The sequence below is a fragment of the Diabrotica virgifera genome, chromosome 3 (genome assembly GCF_917563875.1).
Source record: "Diabrotica virgifera virgifera chromosome 3, PGI_DIABVI_V3a".
Taxonomy (NCBI): Eukaryota; Metazoa; Arthropoda; class Insecta; order Coleoptera; family Chrysomelidae; genus Diabrotica; species Diabrotica virgifera.
In genome coordinates this window covers 81,996,112-82,012,070 of record NC_065445.1, presented here as the reverse complement: position 1 = coordinate 82,012,070, position 15,959 = coordinate 81,996,112, and the positions used below count along the sequence as shown (strand labels likewise).

The 15,959-nt window shown below is 32.0% G+C and overlaps 1 protein-coding gene across 4 annotated transcripts in view; it reads left to right on the top strand.

The window, feature by feature from the left end:
* Positions 1-15,959, top strand: part of LOC114336038 (longitudinals lacking protein, isoforms H/M/V) — a 630,205-nt gene that overhangs the window by 588,417 nt on the left and 25,829 nt on the right. Inside the window, exon 5 of one of the 4 annotated variants that reach the window (XM_050646596.1) lies at positions 9,973-15,438. The exons of the other annotated variants lie outside the window; for them this stretch is intronic. Within the exon in view, the coding sequence (XP_050502553.1) occupies positions 9,973-10,196 (224 nt within the window). The 3' untranslated portion in view covers positions 10,197-15,438. Of the gene's footprint in view, positions 1-9,972; positions 15,439-15,959 lie in introns of those variants that run through there. 4 annotated transcript variants of the gene reach the window in all.

Genomic DNA, 15,959 nt, shown 5'->3' with positions numbered 1-15,959 from the left:
GATTGAGCTGTTTCGTTTCAAGTATTTCTAAGGTCATTCAGATACCGCACCTTTCACGTATTTCTTTGTTTCTTATAGGCACTACCACGTTTGGTCACTCCGGTTACCGCTTGCAAATATCGCATTTCGCATGTTAAAATACAGTTTGAAATACTTTCATTTTTGATTTAAGGCTTACTTCCTTTTGTCTAAAAAAAAAAGTCAGGTACCAAACCAAATATAGTGCAATTTTGTTGCATTCACTATCCTGCTATTTATTTCTAGTTCAATATTTCCTTGTCCATTCATTGTTGATCCTAAATAAGAACTTGAAGTCCTCTACTTATGTAATGGTCTTATTATTGAACTTTACATTTATTTTTTCTTGAGTTTTCGATGTTATTAAAGCTTCTGTTTTTACAATATTTATTTTCATCCCGAATTTCGTAAAAGCTTCATTCCAAATATCCACATTCTCTTGTAAGTCTTTTTCTAATTTTGCCACAATTACCAGGTCATCGGCATTATATCAACACTGACACATATACTTTTTGGAGTTTATACACCACAGTCCACAACCCTTGTTCTGTTTTCCTTATCCCTGCATTCTTTTCCATGAGAGTGATGAACAAAGGACTTAGGATACCATCTTGTCTTACACCTCTCCTTGTGTAGAATTCTAGAGATGAGCAGTTGTTCGTTCTTACATTATTACGTGTACATTTATATATATTCTTTATTGCTTTGATTAGCTTATGTTTCACATTTCTACGGTTAAAAATTTCTCAGATCTTACGTGTTACGTTGTGCACGATTAAAGGCTTTTTCCAAATCCACAAAACAGAGAAACTACTTACTGTTACGCTCTAGCTCTAGGGCTTTCTCTGATAGCTGTCTCACCGTGAGTATGAGGTATATTTTGAATTATATTGTCATGCATATAATATAAGCTGAGTGCTATAGAGGAGATTCTAGGATATTCCATTAGCCAATTCTCGTTCAACTGAAATCATAAGGCAACACATTAATCTGATAGTAACGCTTATTGTTGGATAAAGATGGTGCAAATCGTCCATAATAGTTATTATGTAAGTGAAATAAGCTATTTATTAAAGACCAGAGCTAGACCAATGATCTTTTAGTAAAAGTTTATCCCAAATATAATTATGTCTCACATATATATTTTTTATATATTATGGAAGGTAAATCATTGTTAATGTGAATATACAGAGAGAGTCTGTAAAGTGGAATAAATTCAATATCTCAAATACTAACTGTTTTTTGGGAAAATGCTCAGACCCGTCGATTAGTATTTCAAATTGTCCTTTTTGACATTCAATAATAATGTATACAGGGTGTCCCAATTTAGAGATATGACGTCATCGTCGATTTTCTTAAATGGCAACACTGTCATTTTGATAGCTATTTTGATAGCGTGTGAGAAGCTATACATAACTTCAAAATTTCAAATTTTTATTCCCTACAATTTAAAAGATAATAAAGAATAACAAAGTTATGTCTGTAATTTGGAATAAATTCAATAATCCAAATACTAATTGTTTTTTTGAAAAATGCTCAAACTCGCGATTAGTATTTTAAATTGTCCTTTTTGACATACAATAATAATGTATACAGGGTGTCCCAATTTAGAGATATGATGTCATCGTTGATTTTCTTAAATGGCAACACTGTCATTTTGATAGCTATTTTGATAGCGTGTGAAAAGCTATACATAACTGCAAAATTTCAAATTTTTATTCCCTACCATTTACAAGATAATAAAGAATAACAAAGTTATGAAAAACAAGTAATCAAATAATTGAATTTAATTATTTCAATTAAGCAAATGCTCATAATGTTGCCCATTGACTATTTGACAATATCTTAAAATGTCCTTAAAATTGGGACTCGCTGTACCTATGTATTTGAACTATTGAATTTATTTTAAATTAAAAACTTGTATTCATAATCATTTTAAGAAAAATCCAGCAATCTATATATTATTAAACAAAAAGGTTGTGTTGGTATGGTTTTTAGCAAGTTGTCAAATATTTTGACGTTTAAAAATATCGATTATTAGCAAGTCAGTTCGTTTGGAGAAATTGTTAAATATGATTTATTTAACTGAAAAGCACAAGACTGAAATTTTACAAATGCTTGGATATGGAGATAGAGCAAGAACACAAATGGAAGTTACGCATCTGTTTAGAGAAAAATATCCCGATCTGCCACCGATATCGCAAAGTACTGTAAGTAAAATAGAAAGACAATTTAGGGAAAACGGGCATGTAAGAAAAACCAGTACTCCTCGACAAACTGCTCTTAGTGAAGATATCAAAATGAATGTACTACTATCTGTTCAAGAAAATCCTAATACCTCTACCAGGCAGATATCTAATGATCTTGAAATTAGCCAGTCGTCAGTAGCACGAATTCTTAAAGCACATAAATTGCATCCTTACAAACTTACAATCCTGCAGGAATTACTGGAAGATGATCCTGAGAGAAGACTGCTGTTTAGTGAACATATGATGAATCAACTAGACACGAACAACATTCTAGTAGAAAACATTCTATTTTCTGATGAATGTACGTTTATGTTAAATGGTGAGGTAAATCGACAAAATTGTCGATATTGGGCGGATGAGAACCCACGCTGGATGAGGGAAGGCCATACGCAGCGACCAGAAAAAGTGAATGTGTGGGCAGGGATCGTAGGAAATCAAATTATAGGACCAATATTTTTTGCTGAAACTCTCAATGGAGCACGATATTTAGAATTCTTGCAAGAAGAATTAATACCGCAATTGGTTAATTTGTTTCCTAACCCTGTACATGCTAATGTTCCAAATAGAGACATCTGGTTTCAGCAAGATGGTGCGCCTCCCCATTTCGCAAGACCGGTTCGTGAATATCTCGATGCCGTATTTCCAGGCAGATGGATAGGTAGAAGGGGACCAATTGAATGGCCACCAAGATCCCCAGATCTCAATCCGTTGGACTTTTTTTATGGGCGTACTTGAAAAGCAAAGTTTTTAAGACCAAGCCAACAGATGTTGAGGATCTAAAAGCGCGAATAAGAAATGAGTGCAGATTAATTTCACCCCAAATCATTAGCAATATTCAAAACGAATTTCGATCGCGTTTAGGATATTGTCAAATAGTCAATGGACAACATTATGAGCATTTGCTTAATTGAAATAATTAAATTCAATTAATTGATTACTTGTTTTTCATACCTTTGTTATATTTTATTATCTTGTAAATGGTAGGGAATAAAAATTTGAAATTTTGCAGTTATGTATAACTTTACACACACTATCAAAATAGCTATTAAAATGACAGTGTTGCCATTTAAGAAAATCAACGATGACGTCATATCTCTAAATTGGGACACCCTGTATACATTATTATTGTATGTCAAAAAGGACAATTTGAAATACTAATCGACGGGTCTGAGCATTTTCCCAAAAAACAATTAGTATTTGAGATATTGAATTTATTCCACTTTACAGACTCTCTCTGTATTATAAATATGTTATAGTTGTGTTTTATTAGTCTTATTAGAATAAGATTTTAGAGGTAATGGTATCATCTATATTTTTATAAGGTTTAGCACTTTTTCACTAAAATACTGTTATAGGAGCCTAATCAAAATTATGTAAAAACTGTTGATGACTGTTATTTGTAATGGAAAAAATAAATATATTTTATAGTTGTCTATGACACCAGGTGTTTATATAAACTCAATGTAATTTTTAGTGTTTTATTTAAAAGAATTTAACTGCCAAATATATACGGCTATATAAAAATACTTGTCATTTTTTTGTTTGCTTTTATTCTTTTCATTGTGTTTGCTAGTGTCATGTTCCACGCACATTTTAATCAATAGCTGTGAAGGCTTAACAAGACCTTATTTTTTTCAGTGAGACCTTAAAAAGATTGCTCTAGGAAGATTGGTCTATCACAAACTTCACCTTTTTAATCTAAGCCACTTCAGTTTGATCAATTTGATACGTACATATATATTAAAATTTCGAGATAAAAATACATTTATCATATCTTTATAATTCATTAATTCAAAATGCATTTTCCAACCAGGTAGTCCTGTCGCCAGTGGGGGTACAACGGCCTCCTTAATTCAGATGGACTTACCAAGTTCTTTTTATGTATTTTGACCCGTAGAACACAAATTTTTGGGGTAACAGTTGATCCGGATGTCGATAACATTGTTATAAACAAAGAACTTGAGGAATCACATAACAGCGATTTTTCGCAAAACAAAACATTTTTTTATATTTTTTTGGGTCATTCTAAGTAAAAAATGTTTTTACAAGTTTTTTCGTAGGATGTATAGTTTTCGACATAAACGCGGTTGAACTTTGAAAAAATCGAAAAATTGCAATTTTTTAAACCGAATAATTTTTGATTGAAAAATAAAATAGCAATTCTGTTTACCGCATTTGAAAGTTCAAGTCAAATTCTATCGGTTTTGATTATTTTCATTGCCAAAAATTTATTTTTTATTGTTAAACAAAGCTATAAGCACATAGTGCTTGAATGATGTTTTCAATGCATTTCTTATTTGAAATCTAACGAGTAGGCGCGCATACAGACAATTTCTACGTAGATTACGTACATTAAAACGCATGCATTGGGCACGGGAAACACTATGTGTTTATGGCTTTGTTTAACAAATAAAAACTTAATTTGTAGCAATGCAAATAATCAAAACCTATAGAATTTTACTTGAACTTTCAAATGCAGTAAGCTGAATTGCTATTTTATTTTTAATCAAAAGTTATTCGGGTTCAAAAATTGCACTTTTTCAGTTTTTTGAAAGTTCAACCGCGCTTATCTCGAAAACTATGCATTCTACGAAAAAACTTGTAAGAACATTTTTTGCTGAGAATCACCCAAAAAATACAAAAAAAAATGTTTTGTTTTGCGAAAAATCGCTGTTATGTAAATCCTCAGGTTCTTTGTTTATAACAATCTTATCGACATCTGGATCAACTGTTACCCAAAAAAAAATACATAAAAAAACTTGGGTAAGTCCATCTGAATTAAGGAGGCCGTTGTACCCCCCTGGCTACAGGACGAAGGGCAATTGTGATACAAATATTTTTATTTTGCAGTATCTTCCAATCTGTTTTGAACCATTTTTGAAAAGTAATATACACATTGCACTATTTCAGGGTTTTTCTTATTCTCTTAGGTTAAGGTCTACCTTCAAAAATGGTTTATAAACTAAAATAAAAATTTGTATGTGTAATACACTAAAAACTACAATGAGTATAAGTTAGTAAAAAGAAAAAATATCTACCAATAATATTGTTTGTATAATTTGAATATTAATCATATTGTTATCAAAGTTATGTATATTGGTGATTTGAATAAAATCTATTTTAAAAATTACGGCGTAATTAATTTTTTCAGGTTTAGTCTGGCAGACAAAATTCCAGATTTTGTCTTTCAGGTTTTCTCATACAGACGATGCAATACTAATCTCTAAAAGTGAAGATGATGCAAACGTATTCTGCACCAATTTTCACATATTAATTTCTCCAAAAGAAAATAAAATGCATGGTTATAACAGCAAATCCAATAAGATGTAAATTGCAGCTGGAGGGTCAGATAATACCGGGTGTCCACTTATATTTTCCCATTTTAACTGCGTATAACTCCTAAGCGGCTCAAGATAGAAATATGCGCTTTTCGCTGAAATGTTTTATTTTAATAAAAGTTTTGTCTGAATGGATTGAATTTTTTATATCGCTTTCAAATACGAAAAAGAAAATGGCGGATTTTTGAAAAAAACGTTGTTGACTTTTTTTTGACACCCAATATATTTTTTTGTAAATTGAAAGAAAGGTCATTCACCTATCTAGCGATATAAAGTTTTTCAAAATCGGTTGTCAAATCACTGAATAATTAATTTTTAAAATGAGGTGCAACGTGGATATCACATACCTAAATACCATAACGAAGCAAATTGATATTATGTGATTTCCACATTGCATCTCCCATTTTAAAAATTAATTGCCCAGTCATTTGACAACCGATTTTAAAAAAATTATATCGTTGGATAGGTAAATGACCGTTTTTTCAAGTTTTTAGGTAAATGACCATTTTTTATATCGCTTTTAAATAAAAAATGGCGAATTTTTGAAAAACACGTTGTTGACTTTTTTTATTAAAACACCCATTATATTTTTTTGTAACTTGAAAAAACGGTCACTTACCTATCCAGCGATATATTTTTTTTAAAATCGGTTGTCAAATGACTGAGCAATTAATTTTTAAAATGAGAGATGCAATGTGAAAATCACATAACATAATATCAATTTTAGTACGTTCTTTAACGGTAAAATATTGCAAAACCTCTAAATTTTAAAGAACCGCTTCGACATGAAATTTGGCATACACATAGCTAACACGTCAGAGAAAAAAGTGATATTGTGCCGATGTGTACTTTTACTCTGGGGGTGAGTTTCACCCCCTTTTGGGGGTTAAAAAAATACATGTCCAAAATGAGTCCGGAAATGGATAAAATGACTAATTTTAAGCAACTTTTGTTCCACAGAGTTTTTTGCCAAGTCAATACTTTTCGAGTTATTTGTGAGTGAATATGTTCATTTTTCAACAAAATAACCACGTTTTTAGATGGTCTATCGCAAATAACTCAAAAAGTAAGTATTTTCTAGAAAAAACTTTTTTAGAAAAAATATAGCCTGTAAAATATTGAAAAAAATGGTGTTAGGGCTCTATACTTAGCAGAAGCAGAGTTATAGCTAATGAAAAATATTTTCATATTGGTCAAATTCGAAATCGAATATTTCAATGAGGAATAATCAAAAAATGAAGCACTTTTTGGGGAAAACTCATTTCAACTTTTTTAAAGTGTTTAAAAAAAGCTTTATTTCTGCTTTATAAAAAAATTTCTAACATAAAAAGTAAACAAGTTACGCTCAAAATAAAGTTGGTGCCTTTTGTTTTAATAAAAAAATCGGGAATATCACCCCCTAATTAGCATATCTAATGAACTTAATCGTTACCACTTCAAAAGTTTTTTTACTCGTATATGTATTGTTTATATTATCTGTAGGTCTCATCGGTTCAAAGTTTTTATTTTTGAGAGGACTGCAGTTAAAAGGATTTGAACGTGACTAATCACGAGTGTATGCAAATTTAGAAACACCAAATCTTAACCAGTTTTTGTCTTACAGAAAAAAAAATTCAAAATATTCAGAAAAGCATAGCCGACATTTTTTTGTTCCTTAAGATTTTTGGTATATCTGACAATGTTTAAGTTATTATGAAACAAAGCATGATTTTCAAAATAAAATTTTTTTTAAATTGTACTTTAAAACCAAATTTTTTTAAAAATAAGCACTTTGAATTAATGAAACTTACAGATCGTATAAATACAACATAAATAAAGTAAGTTGTGAAGCGGTAACGATTAATTTCATTTAAGTTGCTAATTAGGGGGTGATCTTCCCGATTTTTTTTTTCGCCAAAATAAAAAGGACCAACTTTATTTTGGGCGTAACTTATTTAATTTTGATGCTAGAAATTTTTTTATAAAATAAAAATAAAAAATTTTTAACACTTTAAAAAAGTTGTAATGAGTTTTCCCCAAAAATTGCTTCATTTTTTTGGATATTTCACGATAAAATATTCGATTTGGAATTTGACGAATATGAACCTATTTTTCATTAGCTATAACTCTGCTTCTGCTAGGTATAGATCCCTAACATATACACCATTTTTTTCAGTTTTTTTACAGGCTATATTTTTGCTAAGAATGTTTTTTTTCTAGAAAATACTTACTTTTTGAGTTATTTGCGAAAAACCATCTAAAAACGTGTTTATTTTGTTGAATAATGAACATATTCACTCGCAAACAACTGGAAAAGTATTGACTTGGTGAAAAACTCTACAGAACAAAAGTTACTTAGAATTAGTCACTTTATCCATTCCGGACTTATTTTGGACATATTTTTTTCACCCTCATGGCAAAAGCACACATCGGCACAATATCACTTTTTTTCTTTGACATGTTAGCTATCCGTGTGCCAAATTTCATGGCAATCCAAACGGTTATTTAAAATTTACAGCAAAAACCGTGAAAGAATGTACTATTTGCTTCGTTATGTTATTTAGGTGTGTGATATCCACACGTTGCACCTCTCATTTTAAAAATTAATACTCAGTGATTTGACAACCGATTTTGAAAAACTTTATATCGCTGGATAGTTGAATGACCTTTCTTTCAATCTACAAAAAATATACTGGGTGTTCCATTAAAAAAAAGTCAACAACGTTTTTTTCAAAAATTCGCCATTTTTTTTCGTGTTTGAAAACGATATAAAAAATTCAACCCATTCAGACAAAACTTTTACTAAAACAAAACATTTCAGCGAAAACCGCATATGTCTATCTTGAGCCGTTTAGAACTTATACGCAGTTAAAATGGGGGAAAATATAAGTGGACACCCGGTATAACAAGTGATGGAGTTTAAATAGCTAAGCATGACACTATCTAGCTACGGAAAGCTCGAAACAGAAGTGGAAGATTAAGTGAGTAGAGCAAACAGAACCGCAGGTTGCCTTAATAAAACAATAGGAAGATATAAAAATATCGGAAAAGAAATGAAAGGCAGAATTTACAAAACAGTCATCAGGCCACAGAGAGGACAAAAGCATTGCTAGAATCAGCAGAAATGGAAACCCTTCGAAAAATTGATGGTAAGACACTATGGGATAGAGCTAGAGGTACAGATATACGACAGAGATGCAAGGTGGAGAACATTAATAACTGGCCAAGAAACCGAAGAGTGGAATGGCATGACCACATAAGTCGAATGACAACAAATAGAGTAGTAAGGAAGGCGAGAGACGGTTCCCCAATAATAAGACGATCAGTGGGAAGACCACGAAAACGATGGAAAGACAACTTACTGGGGGTACATTGAAAAACAGAGTCATGTCTATACAAAAAGCAGAAGAAGAAGAAGAAGTCTTGTCTTGATGTATAATAATATAAGAGGTAGGAGGAATTAGAGTTGATTGAATATTAAAATGCTTACCCTTTAGTGGTATTTATTTTTATTAAATGGTAATGTTTCACTCGTAATGAACAATTATTGTATCCTTTTTAACATCGAATGAGCAGTTTAGGAACATAGAAAGGCGGCATTTACTATTTCTTGAGCCTATGGTATACATTGTAATGTAACATCACCAGTGCTATGTTTCAATTAGGTACCTGTATTACCCATAGTTTTGTTCAACGAACTTTTTTTTAGATTTTTAGATTAGTGTTATGTTCTTATTTTAGTTTATTATCAAGACATAGTTTTTTGTGTAGCTTGCTAAATCTTTCTAAGAAAACGACGCACTATTAATACGAGATTTAACAGTATACAAATATGTTATTCAATTTCTTTGTGACTATGAAAGTACTATCCTTTACCATTTTTTGTATTGTGGTTAGTGAAATAGATTAGTAGTTAGTGTAGATTTACTTCCATGATGCTCTGGAAAGGACGGATCAGATCACAAAATCTTCAGTTAATCCGGGAGCAGTCGCGCTCACTTCTGTAACGTGAACAGTCGCGTGTTAGATTTTATCTCACAATACGAATTTAAATACGAATTTACAACAAATTTTTATATTATAATATTTTTATTTACTTGCTATGTTAGAAATATTATTTCTAACAATCATTAAAGCTAATTGGCTCTCCCCAAAGCCATAAATTCCACAAAAAAAATCCTCGAGGAATTTACGAGTGGAAAGTTATGTTTCAAATTTTTTTATCAAGTTATCTCGAAAAAGGATAAAATGTTAGGTTTTTTCTAACGGCGCGACTGCTCGCGGGTTAGCTATTTTAAATAAATTTTTAAGTTTAAATTGTTAAATTATGGACCTTTTAGTTTGGTTAAGTTTGTAGTGTTTATAATAATAATAATAAAATATTTTAGCACCTGCCGAAGAGATGTTAAGGAATATTCTTGCACCTGCATCTGAAGTTAGAAAGTTTCAATGTCCGAAATGTTACAAACGTTACAAGCACTCCCACATTTTGAAGAGGCATTTGGAGTTTGAATGTGGTATGGAACCTAAATTTATGTGCTCTATGTGTGGCCATAAAAGCAAGCGAAAGTATGAGATGGCTGTGCATATTAAGAAGAAACATATGATTTAAATAATAGCTAATATTATGTTATCGAAAACGACAAAGTTGTTTTGTTTTGTTCTTCAACTGATTTATTGTCCAAATACAATTTTTGTTTCGTTCTTTCTACTGCGGTATTATTTATTCAGTTTTGTCTCTTTTTCGTGGTCTTCCCACTATGGTCATCGTTTTCCTAGTAGGGAACCGACTCTCGCCGGCTTTACTATTCTATTTGTTGTTATTCTGCTTATATTCTTCCCTTTCTTACCCATTCGTTGATGTTCTCTTTTTTATATATCCGTCGTGTATCTACTCCTGCTCTGTCCCATAGTGTCTTACCATAGTTTTAACCTTTCTATTAATTTTTATATTTATCAGTGTTGTTTATAAAATAGTTGTCCTATACAGGCAGGGGAATATATCAATATTATAAAACTTGTGACAGTGATTATAATGTTAATTGAATGTGTATCTTTGTTTTTTTAAATCCATGCGAACAGTGTGTTCTGTTGTGGGATTTTTCTGGACGATATGCAAACTGTTCTTCATAAAGTGTTCGACCTGATTTTTTTCTATACTGGTTAGAACAATAAGGGTTAAGGTGATTGTTCTATATGACTTTGGTTCCTCTGGAAGACCTTTACGACTCTTATGAATAAAGCAGATACTAACCCGTGATCAATATTTTGGAATGTAACCCGGATGAAATTAATCTTATTACGTTGATCAATAAGTCCCTGGCTTAACTAGTAAAGCAAGTTTTTGCAAAAATTGTGATCTCTTTCCACTGAGCATTTTTTTTAATCTGAAAAGAGGTGGTGACCTTGAGGTGATCTGGAGGCCAGATCTGGACGACACGGTGGGCGCGGAAGCAAATAACCCTTACAGACCAGACTTTTTCTCTGCAGGAAATTTTTTTTTTCTATTGAATCTTCTTAACGGAAGATTGTAATAGACTAAAGTCACATTTTTAACATTTTTGTTTAATAGGTAGTCATTTGACAGAATGTCCATTGTAATGGACATTGGGACTATAATTTTTGCCATTTACAAAACATAAAAATGTACCATTTTTCACAAAAAACATGAGTTTTCCCTTTACACCCAACATTTTCTCATCTGAATGCTTCCTTTTTGTTAACGTAATCTCGTATATAATCTATTTTATCTATGCGTATTTCCTTCAATGGTCTAATTTCAACTCTGGGTCTTTTTGGAGTATAAGGAGAATTCTCAGTTGATATTTTGGGATGACCAATGCTTCTTTTATGGGTTTTCCCACTTCAATTAGATTGATCTCTGATTTATATTCAATTTGAGACAGGACATTATCAGATAATTGTTCTAATTCATCATCATCATATAAAGAGAACATTAAAATCTTTTGATCTTTTGGATTATCCGGATTAAAACTTGTAACAAAAATATCAATATAGACTTGTTGTCCATTGCAATGGACATCATATTTTAATGTTAGTTATCAACAAAAAACAACAACAAATTATCTATGTTCAAAAAGTAGTATGTATATATAAATTGATATGTCTACTATTGTATAAAATAATATTTGGTTACATTTAAAAAATTTACATCATGAAGAAACATGATATTTACTTGGGCTTTCTAGGATATCGTAAATTCGCCATGTCACACTATCTTTAACATCACTTAACTTGGCTATGATTCAAACTAAACTAATAAGTGTTATGTTTAGTAGCAACTGAGATATGCAAAATAAAAAATATGTAGTTGTCAGCAATTTACAGGAGTTTAATTTTGTTGTAGGGCTTACGTAAATGTATGTCCATTGCAATGGACACCGGGTCTGAAAGGGTTAAAAGCATATTTTGCATTTTTACAATCGTTTTCATCGACACGGTGCACACGTTGTGACACGGTGCATTGCCTTGGTAAAACAACAATTTTCTCTTTACCAAATGAGACCTTTTCTTTGCATTTTCGGTCTTCAAAAGCTCCATCAAACCAAGTACTACTAGTAGTAGCTGTTGATTGTTTCCGAATGCTTCAAATGGTCAATGAAAATAATTTTTTGCGGTTACACACGCCATAACCTTTTCGGCGGTTTCTCGCGTCTTGGTCGCTTTAACCCTTTCGCTCATGCATTTTTGTTTTTTAAGATAAAAATTTGAAATTAGGTAGACATATTCCTTTACTTTTTTTTTTAACTTTTTGGAGTATTTTAAATAATTGTGCAGTGAATTGTACAGCATATTGTACATTTTGAACAAACGGTATATACGACCTGTACAATATATTGCACATTTTAAGTAAATTGTAGTGGCTCTTTCAACTTACGAAAAATAAAATACAATTAAAAGTCGTATATCTGCAACTAATTATTTATTTGTATGATATAACATAAAACACTTTTGTTTTAAACGAAAGGACGTCCCCATTTTCTGGACTATACTGTGTCTGATTTTATCAAAACTTCAGCGACATAATTATGACGACGAATAAACTTCTTCCCTCTCCCTTGTTATCAACAGCAGAACGAATAAGTTCCCGGTTGTCTGTACTGCGTTCCTTCAACTCATTATCATCATCACTGCTATCTTCTTTCTCCCCATCTCCCCAAACATAATCGTCATTGTCGTCATCACTAAGCCCGTCAATATCTGATAAGTCCGCCTCAATTAGCTTTATTAGTTGTTTTTCATTTAACGGCTTTCTTTTACTCATTTTTATATTATGTATTTTAATACTGCAAAATAATAGAAGTATAAACAATTGTAAATAACATGTGGTTTTGTACCATACCTGTCGACCTCCATTTATTCACACTGTACAGTATACTGTACACTAATGTTTACTCAAATATAGAAAAAAACAAACAAATTTAACGAAAATTGGACCGTAAAAATGTAGCAAATACAAGTGTTTCTTAACATCAGTAAAAATATATCTGATATTTTAAAACCAATCTGTAAATTATTAAACACCACCTTACATCGAGACTCTGAAGTAACCATCACAACAACTTACTTCTTTGAATTTCATTTTTTGTTACATACAACTAAATCAACGCTAGATGGAAGCAACCGTTTAAAATTAAAATTAATATGTATACACTACCATTTACATTGTGAATAAAGCAGATAGAGACATCTGGTCACGTTATTTTGATACCAGTAAAGTGATGTACTATATACTGTACACCATGAGCAAAAGGGTTAAACGGTTTTCTCTGGGTGCAGTTCACTCGGACAACGGCCGATTTCATTCCGAAGTGAAGTCATGGATCCATGTTTCATATGAGTCCATGGATTCATGTGACATACCGATGCAAAAGTTAGATTTATTCCCATGACTTCCATTTGGAAGCATGGAGTGTGAGAGCATCCATTTGGAAAACAGCTTTCTAATACCAAAAATTCTGTAATGTACATTCAAAATGTACCTATAATAGTAAAAACACTATCCATTGATAGTTTTGTAGTGTCAGCTATCTCTTGCAACAGCACTTCGAATTTTTCCATAATAATTTTTAGCGTTTCTCGATATTTTCGGGATAACTACCTCAGTTGGCATTACAGAGCGCTTAGCATCATTGATGCCCGTTTGATGTCCCGTTATCGTTTACTGTTTGTAATCAATGGGAAGGAGTCCCGGTAACAGTTTTTGAGCCATTGCTCAGTATTCGTTCATATCAAATAACGATGATAAATGATTACACGAAATTCCTTTGAAAAATCATTGTTTATAAAAATCACAAACGTAGTGTCACTTCCAGCACTGTAACTTGGAATAAATAATAATTCGAATGGCACAAGATTTTTTTTTATTTAAACAATATAAATACACCTAATCTACAAGATTAATCAGTATTTTTTCTTTAACCTAATTTCCCTAAAAATGTTTGTAAACTAGTAGATGTCACCTGGTCCATCCTAGCTTTTTTTTGTATGAAATGTCCACTTCTTTGTTGTGGCTACACAGCACAGCACTGACTCTGCTTTTCACTAATTGCTCACGTCTTTGTTGTGGCTACAATACACTGCACAACACTAACTAAGCCCGGCACAACTTCACACATTACACGAGCTTGAACGGTTTAGTTCTCTTGAGCCTTCGCATCTGGGGTTTGTTGACAAGAAGCTGAAGTGCTTCATGTTTGGGATGCTTATGGAGCCTCTCTTCATGTCTCCTGGCGACTTTCTTAATTTCATTTGGAATAGATTCGATTTTAAGATCTCTACGCAAATCGTCATTCCGAATATACCAAGGAGCACATACAATATTCCTTAATATTCGGTTCTGGAGCGTTTCTAAATTTCGGTAATTGCTTTTTTTGGTACAGCCCCATAATTGTAGGCCATAGGTCCACACCGGTTTCAATATCTGTTGGTAAATTAGTACTTTGTTCTGGATGGAAAGTTGAGAGTACCTACCTATTAGCCAATACATATTTTTGTACTTTATCTTCAACTGTTCAGTTTTCTTTTTAACATGCTCCTTCCATTTTAGTTTGACGTCGAGATTTAAACCCAGGTATTTCGCTGTTTTTTTAGTAGAAACAACGTCGTTGTTTAGGATAATTGGAAGATTATTGATTTTCTTGTTAGTGCAGTTAATATGAACTGACTTATGTTCATTAAACTTTATACGCCATTTTTTGGACCAGCCTTCTATGCCATTAATTGCATTTTGTAAGTTAATCGTAGATTCCTCTATAGTTGCTCCTATTGTCAGGACTGCTGTATCATCAGCAAATGTGGCTAGTTGGATGTTTTCCCTCTCCGGAATGTCAGATGTGTACAAAGGGTACAGTATTGGTCCAAGGACGCTACCTTGCGGAACCCCTGCCTTTATTTGCTTTAACTCAGAGTACTCGTTTTCCATTTTAACTCTAAATGTTCGCTGGTGCAGGTATGACTGCAATATTTCAACGAGTTGCATAGGGAATGGCACGAGATGACACGAAATTTTTACAGTATCCTTTTGAAGGTTGACACTACCGAAATGCTATGTGTATTTTTCATTGAGTCGTCATCTCATGGTTGGGCCCTGGACTTATTGACAAACGTAATACATATTTTTGCAAAGTGAAGTAGTACGACCATAATCGCCTTGCTGGCCTTTCCATAGGGCTGGAAATAGCTCATCTCCTCCAGAGGATTTGTAGTGCTTAAAACATTTTAGTAACATGATCATAGATATTTTGCCAATAGATACAATTTGTTTATTCCTAAATTTACAACTCAAACTTTGTGGTTTAAGATACTCTTAATAAATATTATGTTTTACAATATTAATATGTTTTATTTTATTTATTAAAAACCACGAATTGCACAAATTTACTTAATAACTATCATATTTTTATCATTGAGAGCCTAAAATTAAACAGATTCTACATAAAGATTTAAAGTTTGTGATATGGATGACATATACAGTGAAGTAGTAAGAAGTTGTATCCCTTTAAAGTGATTATTCTAGTGAAATACTGTCACACAAAAGTGGAAGAACGAAGAACAATCCACTGCAATAGCTTCATTAAATGCAATTATGATAAAATAAAAATTACCTATGTTGTTAAGAAAAAACTATAAAATTAAATAAAATAATTAAATATATTTTATTAATTTTTTATTTTTTTTTTATTTAGCTAATGCCTCGACAACTAATGGCCATTGGCATGGTAGGTACGGTAATTTTGAACAGTTAGGTACCTAGTGTCATGTGTAGTGTGTGTGTTGAGTAAGTGTCTTGTTACTTTGCAAAGTCGACGTCATTGTCTTTGCAAAGAGACGCTAATTGTATCCGAACGTCTGC